This window comes from Oryctolagus cuniculus, chromosome 21 (assembly GCF_964237555.1).
Source record: "Oryctolagus cuniculus chromosome 21, mOryCun1.1, whole genome shotgun sequence".
NCBI classification, from domain to species: Eukaryota; Metazoa; Chordata; class Mammalia; order Lagomorpha; family Leporidae; genus Oryctolagus; species Oryctolagus cuniculus.
In genome coordinates, this window is record NC_091452.1 from 29,095,088 (window position 1) to 29,107,317 (window position 12,230).

General features: G+C 57.1%; 1 protein-coding gene across 2 annotated transcripts in view; it reads left to right on the forward strand.

The window, feature by feature from the left end:
- The window catches only part of YPEL1 (yippee like 1), a 15,257-nt gene continuing 3,027 nt past the window's right edge, over positions 1-12,230 (forward strand). Inside the window, exons 1-2 of one of the 2 annotated variants that reach the window (XM_051826752.2) lie at positions 1-191; positions 9,289-9,571. In XM_051826752.2, the coding sequence (XP_051682712.1) occupies positions 9,455-9,571 (117 nt within the window). In that variant the 5' untranslated portion in view covers positions 1-191; positions 9,289-9,454. Of the gene's footprint in view, positions 192-9,288; positions 9,572-9,694; positions 10,822-12,230 lie in introns of those variants that run through there. The other variant, XM_070065912.1, reaches the window with a different exon arrangement.

Below are 12,230 nucleotides of genomic sequence, written 5' to 3' on the forward strand. Positions count from 1 at the left end.
CCGCGGCTCCAAAACAAAGGGCAGGCGGCCCGCGGGGCGGCGGCGGGAGGATGGCTCGCGCCCTGCCGACGCGCCAACGGCCGCAGCGCGTCCCGGGCCGCGCCGGGGCCGCCTGAGAGCCGCGCTCGAGGCCGACGGAGGCCCGGGGCCGGATGGGCGCTGCGTGGCGGGGTGCGGACCGCCGAGCGGCCGTGAGTACGGGCGGCTGCTGCGGGGCCGCCGCGGGGGCCGGGGGAGCACCTGTTGGGCGTCGGGGCGGCGGGGGCCGCGAGTGGGGCGGACCTGGCCACTTTTTTTTTTTTTTGGGGGGGGATTTGTCGCTCGATTCTGGGACAGACCACAGACCCCCACACACACCCCCACCCCACCTCCCACCACCCCTTTGCTCCGCCTCTCCCCGCCCCGCCATGGAAACATTTAGCAGAAAATGATGGCCTGAGGATGATTGGGGGTTTTTTTCGCCTTTCCTTAAAAATGATTTTTTTTAATTAAAAAAATAAAAATAAAGCAGTGGGGGTGGAATGAGGACAAAAGGGGACTCCTAGGAATGTTTACTAAAGAAAGGGGGACACACGTCGGGGCTGTGCCCGCCTCAGGAGAGTGAGGACGCCAGTGGCTGCCACCTGTGGCACCAGGTGTGCGCGGTGGGCCTCCCCCAGGTCTGCGGGGGCCAGGTGGCGGGTCTGGGACGGCCCAGCTGCTGCCGTTGGGTTCGCGTTTGTTCGCATCTGGCAGAAAGGGAGGACCCACCTTCACCTGCCCCTCGGCCTCCTCGCGCGCGGGGCCTCTGAGGAGCCCGGGCAGGGCTCGCGCTGAGCGGCGTGGGCCTCGCATCACCTGTTCTCGCAGGTGTAACGGATGCCGGCGAGGCGCCTGTCCTGGGCCTCGGGTTGTGCTGGTTCCTCGCTCCTAGGGGAAGAGTGTGCCGCGTCTGAGGCAGGTCGTGACGGACGGCCCCTTCCGTGTGGGGGCCCTGCACGGGGCTGGGGCCAGGGCAGAAATCGCGCCCTCTGCAGCGTGGCCACAGGGCCTGGCCCTTGCTGAGCACTGCAAACAACAAGGAAGAAAAAAAATGAGCAATCATCTTTGGGATTTTTTTTAATAGAGTAACTGAAGATTTATATAAAACTTGCAAACAGGGGACCAGCAGCCGTGCTGTGCTCCACGCCCAGTTGTCCCCGCTGTTGCCCTCCGGAACTAAAACACTGACCTGGCTGTGTCATTGAGTGCAGGCGTTGAGTCTGGGCTTTGCAAGGCTGCAGTTTGCAAAGCTGTTGCTTTCCTGCAGGGCTGACTCCTGAGTCCCCTGCCTGTGTTCACCAGTCCCCCGGCACCTGTGGGACAGGGGCGAGTGGAGCGGGCGAGGGGCCGCTGTGTCACGTCGGTGCGTTTTTCTTTCTGGAAGTCTGATGTGATGGCAGAGAATTTATGGAAGCAATAAAAGTCGTACTGCCTGAAAACTCCTCTGATGTTGCATAAGAGATTCATTTGGTTTAAGGGAGGAAAAAAAAAAGTTTTAAGTCCTTAGATCTGACACCTCTCGGGAGTGGGGATTTTGATAAGGGATTTGTGTAGAGGCTGGAGAACGTTCTGCACAGCCAAGCCTCAAGCGGCTGTGGACTGTGCAAACCCAGTGCAAGAAATACGGCCCTGGGGCCAGAGCCATGGCTCACCTGGCTAATCCTCCGCCTGCAGCGCCAGCATCCCCTATGGGCGCCGGGTTCTAGTTCCGGCTGCTCCTCTTCCAGACCAGCTCTCTGCTGTGGCCCGGGAATGCAGTGGAGGATGGCCCAAGTGCTTGGGCCCTGCACCCCATGGGAGACCAGGAGGAAGCACCTGGCTCCTGGCTTCGGATCGGCTCAGTGCCAGCCGTAGCAGCCATTTGAGAGGTGAACCAACGGAAGGAAGACCTTTCTCTCTAACTCTGTCAAATTAAAAAAAAAAAAAAAAGAAAAGAAAAATGGCTTTGTGTCCACCCCATCCCTAGCTCCTCCTCTGCCCCGGCTGGGCTGTGAATGGCTGCTTGTTTTATTGAACGTGTGATTAAGTCAGATCCTTTCACATTTCCAGACTCTTCCATTTCTCGCTTGGATTGGAAGAGGGCAGCCCCACGGGGTGTGGAGTCTCGGATCCTCCCCGTGGTGCTCTCCTCCCATTCCCTCCACCAGGAGGCAGCCTCCCAAGGCGGGGGGATACTGTGTTACTACTAGTAGTAGAAATGGGAACGAATGTATCCAGGGTCTTCAGAAAGACTGGCTACAAAGCCCCAGGGTTGGTGGGAGTTGGGCAAGAGGAAGTGGACCCAGGCAGGAGAGAGGGAGATCAGCAAGGACGGAGGCCTCAGCACCTCTGGGCAGTGGAGGGGCCACCGAGCCCCAGGGGCTGGCGGGGGAGCCACAAGGGGTTGGGTTGCCCTGCCTGGAGGCAGCCGTGCAGGGAAGGGAGGCAGGGGCCGTGGACTTCACACCTGTACACCCTTGTAGCCAAATGAGAAGATCCAGGAAGGAAGTCCCCCGCCCCATCACTGCCATTTCTATCTCTAGCCTGAGTCTCTCCTGTGCCAGGTTGGCATCTTCTGCTGTTGGAGCAGCTCTGACCCCAGTTGTCTTGGAATCTGTAAATGAACTCCTGGAATGACGCCTCTAAGCCGGGGCTGTGTGCCCATGGGGTGCCAGTGGATGCCGCCAGGTGGCCCTGCAGCAGCCAGTGGGGTGACCACTGGCTGTGTCAGCCACGTGTCACAGTGCACCTCCCGGTTGCATGCATCAGCCAAGATGCAGGTCCACCTGGGTCTCCCGTGCCAGCAGCAGGGACCCATCTCCTCGAGCCATCGCCTGCTGCCCCCAGGCTGTGCAGCGGTGGGAAGCTGGCATGGGAAAGCAGCACAGGACTCGGATCCAGGAGCTCCGACAAGGAGTGTGTGTGGTGTGGCTCCATTGCGACCTAACGGCTGCTTTTCTGCACACCCCGGCCAAAGCAGCAGGACCTGGGTAGGCAGCACATTGCCCGCGGCCACCTGGGACTCTGCCCGCCAGGTGAGCCAGAGACTTCACAGCCACACTCGCTGGCGGTAGAGGCCCTGGTTGGTCAAGTGCCCGCCTCGTGGTCTGCATCCCTGACACTGTGGCTGCCTTTGCCCTAGTGACAACCTGGGGGACTGCGGGTGTGGCGTGAGGGGCCAGGGACCAAGCCGGCCCCCTCCCCCAGGCAGTGAGAATGCCTTGAAACTGAGAGAGAGGGTCGGGGCTGTGTGCGCCATGGGTGCCTGGCCTTGTGTGCCAGGCCAGAGGCGGAGTCTTGGTGCAGGGCGCCCGCAGCCAGCGGCTCACAGCCTCCACCGAAGCAATTGGTATGGCTTTCTCCCTCGCCTGTTTTGTCTTGGGAAGCATGGTGACTGCACCATGTGGACACAGGTCTGATTCCCACTCTCCCAAAATAAGCAGGCCTGCTTGTCTTCGGAGAGAAGCTTCTGGAACTCAGAATTTTTGCTCTGAAAGCTTACCTTGTGGTAATAACCTGTTGAGGGCATGGAGTTCCAGGCTCCTGGCTTCGGCCCAGCCATTGCAGGCATTCGGGGAGTGAACACAGCAGGTTTGCCAGGGCCGGGAGAGGGGGGAAGTAGGAGCTGTCAGCCCGCGGGCACCAGGCATCCATTTCATGTTCGGCAAGCACCACACACCAGCTCTTTGGGTCAGCTGTGTCCCATGCACTTAACATGGAAGAGATCTTGAGTCGTGTTCTTACTACAATTAAAAAAAAAAATGCTCTTCCTTTTGAACAAAGGTAACCAAGAGTTAATAATGAGGGACTTGGAGCTTGGCGCTGTGGTGCAACAGGTGACAAAGTCACTGCTTGTGAGGCCAGCATCCCACAGCAGCGGCTGATTCGAGTCCCAACTGCTCCACTTCCCATCCAGCTCTCTGCTGCCGTGTGTGGGAAAGCAGTAGAGATGGCCCAAGTGCTTGGGCTCCTGCACCTGCATGGGAGACCCAGAAGAAGCTCCTGGCTCTTGGCTTTGGTCGGGCCGTTGCAGCCATTTGAGGAGTGAACCAAAGGATGGAAGACCCTCCCCCTCCCCTCCCCCTCCCCCTCCCCCCTCTCCCCCTCTCCCCCCCTCCCCCTCCCCCCTCTCCCCCTCTCCCCCTCTCCCCCTCTCCCCCTCTCCCCCTCTCCCCCTCTCCCCCTCTCCCCCTCTGTAATTTTACCTCAAATAAATAAATGTAAAAAAGGGGGGGGGGGGATGAGGTTGCATGGAGCTTGGAAACATGTGCATGTTGTTGGCAGATTTGAAGAAGCAATTTTTAAACAGGATCCCTGCCGCCCTCAGCCCAGTCTTCCCCCTGCACTCGTCATATTGTGTCCGAGGGCAGCCCAGGGAAATGGGAGGAGAGAGAGAACGGATACTTAATCCTTTGCAGCTCGTGTCAATGGAAGGAGACGCTGGGTGAAGATCTGAGTTCAGAGGGATGTGACAGGACAAGGCCCTTGCCTCCCTGTTGGTCCTCTCCAGCTGGCCAGGGTGTGTGTGTGTCCAGGCATGCGTGTGTGCTGGGCTCATAAGCTGGTGTCTGAGTTGAACCCTGAACCCATGACCTCCCTGAGGCCTGTCTAGAGGGAAGTGGGAGGGAGGCCAGGATTTAAATTCATAAAGGATCCCGTAGACCAGATCTTATCTGTGAAGGCTGAACGGGAGGCATTGTCCCTGATTCTGTATAAGGAGCCCAAGGGAGAGATGCGGGGTTGACACAGCCAGGGTGGGGCCAAGGATAAGGGTTTGGGGGCCACCTGAGCAAGAGGAGCCAATGTTCTCACACTTACACTTTTGTAGACTTTTTTTTTTTTTTCTTAAAGGTAGATTTATTTACTTGAAAGTCAGAGTTTGCAGAGAGGTTTTCCATCCACTGGTGCTGTGGCGTAGCAGGTTAAGCCACCACCTGCAGCACTGGCATCCTATATGGGCAAACATAAGAGGATTTGTTTCCTAGTCATATTTATTGATTTCTAAGTTGGTTTTCTTGGGGCCAGGATATGCTGAGAGCAGTCCTGGGGAATGCATCGGAAGTGGTTTCCTGCATGGCTGTCAGGTGCACCATTGCTCATCACGGTGTGGGCCTGAGTGTCTGCACCGTGTCCTATTTCTCTGCTTTGTTGGTTACAGAAAGTGGGATGGTGAATTAGCCTTCTCTATTCCACTCTTAGGCATTTCCCCTCAAATTTCCATCAGCGTTTGACTTCTGTGTTTTGAGACTGTTTTGGGTGCTTAAGATTTTTTTTTTTTTTTTTTTTTTTTTTTTTTTTTTTTTTGACAGGCAGAGTGGACAGTGAGAGAGACAGAGAGGAAGGTCTTCCTTTGCCGTTGGTTCACCTTCCAATGGCCGCCGCCGGCGTGCTGCGGCCGGCGCACCGCACTGATCCGATGGCAGGAGCCAGGTGCTTCTCCTGGTCTCCCATGGGGTGCAGGGCCCAAGGACTTGGGCCATCCTCCACTGCACTCCCTGGCCACAGCAGAGAGCTGGCCTGGAAGAGGGGCAACCGGGACAGAATCCGGTGCCCCGACCGGGACTAGAACTAGAACCCAGTGTGCCAGTGCCGCAAGGCGGAGGATTAGCCTAGTGAGCCACCGTGCCAGCGCCGGCGGGTGCTTAAGATTTATCTTGCTGTGTCTTTCTTTACCACTGCTTTTGTCATTCTGAAGTGGCCCAGGCATCCTAAAGTCTGTTTGGTCTGATATTCATGTGGTTACAGCATCTTTCATTATTTGGATGGTATCTCTTTTTTTATTGTTGTTATGTATGATAATTGCATCATTTAAAAATTTCTTTTTCAGAGGCAGAGATCTCTCATCTGCTGATTCACTCCCCAAACGCCACAATGGCCAGGGCTGGGCTGGGCTAAAGCTAGGAATAGGGAATACGATCCAGGTCTCCCACGTGGGGGGCAGAAACTCAGCCATTTAAGCCATCGCCACTGCCTTCCAGCTCTGCATTAGCAGGGAAAAGAAGCAGAGGATGGCCCAAGTGCTTGGGCCCCTGCACCCACAAGGGAGACCTGGACGGAAGCTCCTGGCTTTGGCCTGGCCCAGCCCCAGCTGTAGGGACCATCTGGGGGATGAGCCAGCAGATGGAAGACTGACTCCCCCGCCCCTTTCAAATAAATACATATTTGTAAACATACAAAGTGACCCTGTGAATGAGGGGGCAGGGGAGCACGGCTCCTGGCCACAGGCACAGGTGATGCAGGGTGGGGTCCCTTGGTGCCGCCCCCAGGGGGCATCACAGGGCAAGGCAGCTGGCCGGAGCAGGTCCACTGGGGCAGGACCTCAGAGCCTTTGTTGCTGTTCCCACGCTCTTGAACTTGGGGAAGATGTTCCTCTTGTGTTTGCCACGTACGGTGACTGCCGTGTCCCCAGCCCTGCTGCAGGACGTCTGTGACAGGGACAGCCTGGCCAGGGCATGGCTCTCAGGATCTCCCCCGCCCCCACTTTCCTGGGGTCATGGGGGGCAGGTGTGAGGCACAGGGGTTAAGACGTTGCCTGGGATACCTGCATCCCACACTGGGGGTCTGGGGTACAGTCCTGAGCTCTCCCTCCTGGCCAGCTTCCTGCTGGTACACACCCTGGGAGGCAGTGGGTGACGGCTCACGTAGAGGGGTCCCTGCCATTCTTTTGTGGGAGACCCGGACTGAATTCCGGGTACCCGACTGAATGTTACGGGCATCTGAGGAGTGAACTGGTGGAATGCGATCTTTTCTCCCTGCCTTTGAAATCACAACAACAACAAACTTTGTGAAATAACTGTGGCCGATGTTCAAGCCTTTCTCCATCCCAGCCGTTGTGTGAGCAGGCGGCTCGGTGCGCTCTCCCGGGCTGAAGCTGTGTCTCCGTTGGCACAGTCACTCCCCCACCCCAGCTCCCACACCCCTCCGCCATCTGACTTTCCGTTCCTATGGTTCTGATCACTTTGGGTTATCTCGTGTCAGTGGACTCAGTGGGGCAGGATTTGTTCATTCCACTGAGTGTTAATGTCCTTCAGCCCTCCCCAGTGTAACCTGTGTCCAGTCCACCCCCCAGCCCCCTAGCGGGTGTCAGTGCCCCAGTGCGTTCCCCACAGAGCACTGATGAGGCTGGCTGTCTTCCTACACCTGTTGGCCATCTCGAGAGAAGCGTCTGTCCAGTCCTCTGCCCATTTTCCAGTCGCCTTGTTGGGTGTTGGTGGTGGTGAATCGTGGGAGGGCTTGGCATATTCTGGATGCTGGCACCTTTTTGGAGGTTTTCTCCCATCGTGTGGCTTGCCTGTTCGTGTCCTTCGAAGTCCAGAAGTGTTTTCACTTTCATGAAGGCCGATTTTTGTTTTTCCCCCTTTCCTTTCCTTGGCTGTGGTTTTGGTGTCGTGTCCAAGAAATTACTGCCAAATCCCATGTCTCGGGACTGTCCTGTTTTCTTCTAAGAGTTTTTACCTCTAGTTCTTTAATGGTGCTGTAGCGTAGTGGGTAAAGACACAGCCTGCAGCACCAGCATCCCACATGGGCACTGGTTCAAGTCCCAGCTACTCCACTTCGATCCAGCTCCCTGCTAATGTGCCTGAGAAAGCAGCAGAGGATGGCCTGGATAAAGCTCTTGGCTTCGGATCAGCCCAGCTCCAGCCATTGTAGCCATTTGGGAAGTGAACCAGCAGATGGAAAACCTCTCTTTCTCTGTCTATACTGCTTTCTATAACTTTCACATAAAGATTATTTTAAAATATTTATGTATTTATTTGGAAGTCATAGAGAGAGAGATTGTCTATTCATTGGTTCACTCCCTAAATGGCCACAACAGCCAGGGCTGGGCCAGTCCAAAGCCAGGGGCTTCTTCTGGGTCTCTCACATGCATGCAAGGTCCCACGCACTTGGGCCATCTTCCATTGCTTTCCCATGCACAGTAACAGGGAGCTAGATCAGAAGCGGAGCACCTGGGACTCGAACTGGTGCCGGGAAAGGATTGTTGGCATCACAGGTGGCAGCTTAACCCACTGCACCATAGCAGCCCTACATCCAGTCGTTAGGTTTAGTTCTGGATTCCACTTGGAGTTCATTGTCAAAGGTGATGCTAGTAAGGGTTCAATATCATTCTTCAGCAGGTGGGTGTTGGTTGTCCGTGCACCATTTGTTAAAAAAGCTATTCTTTCTCCCATTGAATGGTCCAGCCACCCTCAACGAAGATCAGGTGGGTTTATTTCTGAATCATCATTTAAAAATGGTTTATTTGTGGGGCTGGTGCTGTGGCGAAGTGGGTAAAGCTGCTGCCTGCAGTGCCAGCATCCCATATGGGCGCCAGATGCCCCACTTCCGATCCAGCTCTCAGCTATGGCCTGGGAAAGCAGTGGAAGATGGCCCAAGTACTTGGGCCCCTGCACCCACGTGGGAGACCTGGAAGAAGCTCCTGGCTCCTGGCTCCTGGCTTTGGATCAGCAGAGCTCTGGCCATTGTGGCCATCTTGGGGAGTGAACCAGTGAATGGAAGACCTCTCTCTCTCTAACTCTGTCTTTCAAATAAATGAAAATAACTCTTCTTTAAAAAATGGTTTATTATGGTTGGTGCTGTGGCTCAATAGGCTAATCCTCTGCGGCACTGGCACCCCAGGTTCTAGTCCCAGTTGGGGTGCTGGATTCTGTCCCGGTTGCCCCTCTTCCAGGCCAGCTCTCTGCTGTGGCCCGGGAAGGCAGTGGAGGATGGCCCAAGTCCTTGGGCCCTGCACCCCATGGGAGACCAGGAGAAGCACCTGGCTCCTGCCTTCGGATCAGCACGGTGTGCCAGCTGCAGCGGCCATTGTGGGGTGAACCAACAGAAAAAGGAAGACCTTTCTGTCTCTCTCTCTCTGTCCACTCTGCCTGTCAAGAAAAAAAAAAAAAGGCTGATTAGTGAGACAGAGCGTCCATGTTGCAGGTTCACTCCCCCAGATGCTCCTGATGGTCTTGGCCAGGGCTGAAGCCAATAGCCAGAAACTCGGTCCAGGTCTCCCACATGGGTGCCAGGAACCCACCTCTCCAAGCCATCACCACTGCCTCCCAGGGAGGAAGCTGGAATCCAGAGCCGGGTACAGCACCCAGGCGCTCTGATGTAGGATACTGGCATCTTACCCGCTAGGCTTGGTCCCAACACCGGTACCCTTTTAACGTAGGAGTGAAAAGTAGTTGATAAAACTACAGGTCCCCCACCCCCTCTCCCCGCCCCCTTCCCTGGGGAACTTCCAGACGGGGGGAATCCAATCCACCTGCTGTGGGCTCAGAGCTGTGTGTGGCCTGTTGACAGGTGGTGGCATTCTCTGGTGCCCACGGTGTGGACGGCACCACGCGCCTTCCCCCGGACGACGACGGCTCTTGCGCGCATCTTCCAGTGCTTCCTGTGCCAGAAGACCCCTCAGAGCCGCAGCTCGCCCAGCGCCAGCACCGAGCTGAGTGAGGAGTGGCCCGCAGACATGGTGAAGATGACCAAATCCAAAACTTTCCAGGCGTACCTGCCCAGCTGCCACCGCACCTACAGCTGCATCCACTGCAGAGCTCACCTGGCCAACCACGATGAACTGATCTCCAAGGCAAGTGGCGTGTGTGAAAGCAGACATCCTCCACTTGCTGCATCCCGGAAGCCTGGAGCCGCCTGGGCCGTGTGGGGACTCCTGGGGCCGCAGCACGCCCCCTCGGCGTGTTCTTGGCCCCAGGAGTGGGATTAGCGAGGAGTTTGCAGAGCGGTAAAAGGTCATGCCAAATCAGAAAATACTGACAGAGTAAAGGCGGTGAAGATGGCCCGTGGGAATAGCTTAGTGACAAGGGAGTAATTGAGAAATGTGGGGGACTCGCAGTGGGCAAGAAGGAAAGGGGGCTTTGCAGGAGAATGCACTTGTGTCAGGGCTCCCAGCTGCCCTGGGGTGCCCCGTGTGTGCAGGGCAGCTGGCCGCCTTGAGGGCGAAGCCAGGAGCCCCAGCAGTGCTCCGCCCATCAGTTTCCTCTTTGACCCCCAAGTAGAAGAACATTTCTCTCCTTGGCCGAGAGGACTCCAGGAAGTCCATGGAAAATGAAGTGACCACGTTTATTGTGATGCAAACCCTGCTGAAGTACACACGGGATTTATTTATTTAAAGATTTATTTACTTATTTGAAAGGCAAAGTTACAGAAAGGCAGGAAGCGAGAGAGAGAGAGGTCTTCCATCCTCTAGTTCACTCCCCAGATGGCTGCAACAGCTGGAGCTGCGCTGATCTGAAGCCAGGAGCCAGGAGCTTCTTCCAGGTCTCACATGCAGGTGCAGGGGCCAAAGGACTTGGGCCATCTTCTACTGCTTTCCCAGGTCACAGCAGAGAGCTGAATTGGAAGAGGAGCAGCTGGGACTCGAACCGATGCCCATATGGGATGCTGGTACTGCAGGTGGTGGCTTTACCTGCTATGCCACAGCGCTGGCCCCACCCGTGATTTTTCACAAACTTTCTGAAGACCCCCACGTGTGCATGGACTTCACATTTTTTGGAGCAACCAAACTTAACTTTTGTTCATTCCATTTTTCATGGAGCCTGTCAGACGCCCTCCTGTGTGGTGTGGGAGACAGGCGAGGCAGGCTCATCTCTGCACTGTCTGGAAGTGGCCTGGTCATGCCTCCTGGCTTCCGGGGCTCCTCCGTGCACCTGGAAGCTTGCATTGTCCAGCGGAGGCACCTCAATCCCCAGGGACGGCTCGCTTGGTGCGACGGTGTCACGAGTGACCAAAGGCCAGAGGAGCCCGTGACACCCACACCTGGCCATGACCTTGCACCTGAGCAGGCAGCCTGCAGCTGGCCAGCAGCGTGCCTGTCACTGGGTGGGCCTAGCAGAATGCGTGTTGCTTCTTGTGAAAAACCGGAAGCCATTAAACTGCTTTGAGATTACATCAAGGGGGGTGGACATGTGGTTTAGTGGATGGGAGGCCAGTTGGGACGCATGGTTCATGTCCAGGCTGCTCTGCTGCTGATCCAGCTCCCTGCTAATGCACCCTGGGAGGCCCAAGTCCTTGGGCCCCTGCCACCCACGTGGGGGACCCGGATGCGGCTCCTGGCTCCTGGCCATTGCCGTTATTTGGGTGGTGAACCAGTGGATGGAAGATTTCTGTTTGTCTCACATTCTCTCCCCCTCTCTCCCTCCCTCTCTCCCTCCCTCTCTCCCTCTCTCTCTCCCTCTCTCTCTCCCTCTCTCTCTCCCTCTCTCTCTCCCTCTCTCTCTCCCTCTCTTGTCTCACATTCTCTCCCCCTCTCTCCCTCCCTCTCTCCCTCTCTCTCTCCCTCTCTTGTCTCACATTCTCTCCCCCTCTCTCCCTCTCTCTCTCCCTCCCTCTCTCCCTCTCTCTCTCCCTCTCTTGTCTCACATTCTCTCCCCCTCTCTCCCTCTCTCTCCCTCCCTCTCTCCCTCTCTCTCTCCCTCTCTTGTCTCACATTCTCTCCCCCTCTCTCCCTCTCTCTCTCCCTCCCTCTCTCCCTCTCTCTCTCCCTCCCTCTCTCCCTCCCTCTCTCCCTCCCTCTCTCCCTCCCTCTCTCCCTCCCTCTCTCTCTCCCTCTCCCCCCTCTCTCCCTCTCTCTCTCCCTCTCTTGTCTCATTCTCTCCCCCTCTCTCCGCCTCTCTCCCTCTCTCTCTCCCTCTCTCTCTCCCTCTCTCTCCCCTCTCTCTCCCCCTCCCTCTCCCCCTCCCTCTCCCCCTCCCTCTCTCCCTCCCTCTCCCCCCTCTCCCCCTCCCCCCCTCTCTCCCCTCTCCCCCCTCCCCCCCTCTCTCCCCCTCTCCCCCTCTCTCCCCCTCTCCCCCCCCCTCCCCCTCTCTCTGTAACTCTGCCTTTCAAATAAATAATCAAAATAACAACAGCAGGCTGGGCCAGTCTGAACAGGAGCAGAAGCTCAGCCCAGGTGTGGCGGGGACTCGGAACTACTGGAGCCATCCCCAGCCGCCTGGCAGGGCCGTATTGGCAGCAGGTGGGACTCGAACCCAGGCCCTGGAACGCGGGCTGTGGGCTGCTTAAGCTACCAGGCCAAAGGCCTGCCTTCTGCAAGGCTGCGAGGCCCCCTGTGTGCCTTCGGATTTTGGTGTCCCCCAGGCCCTCTGCCGCCAGAGCAGGGACTCGGACCACGCTGGGGGCGGAGTTAGCAGCTGGGGTTATTGCGCGGCTCCCGGGACGCCGCTGGCCCGGCCCGCGTCTCAGGGCGGCGGGAGCCCCTGGTGGGCGGCGGGAGCTGTCCCCGCACGAGC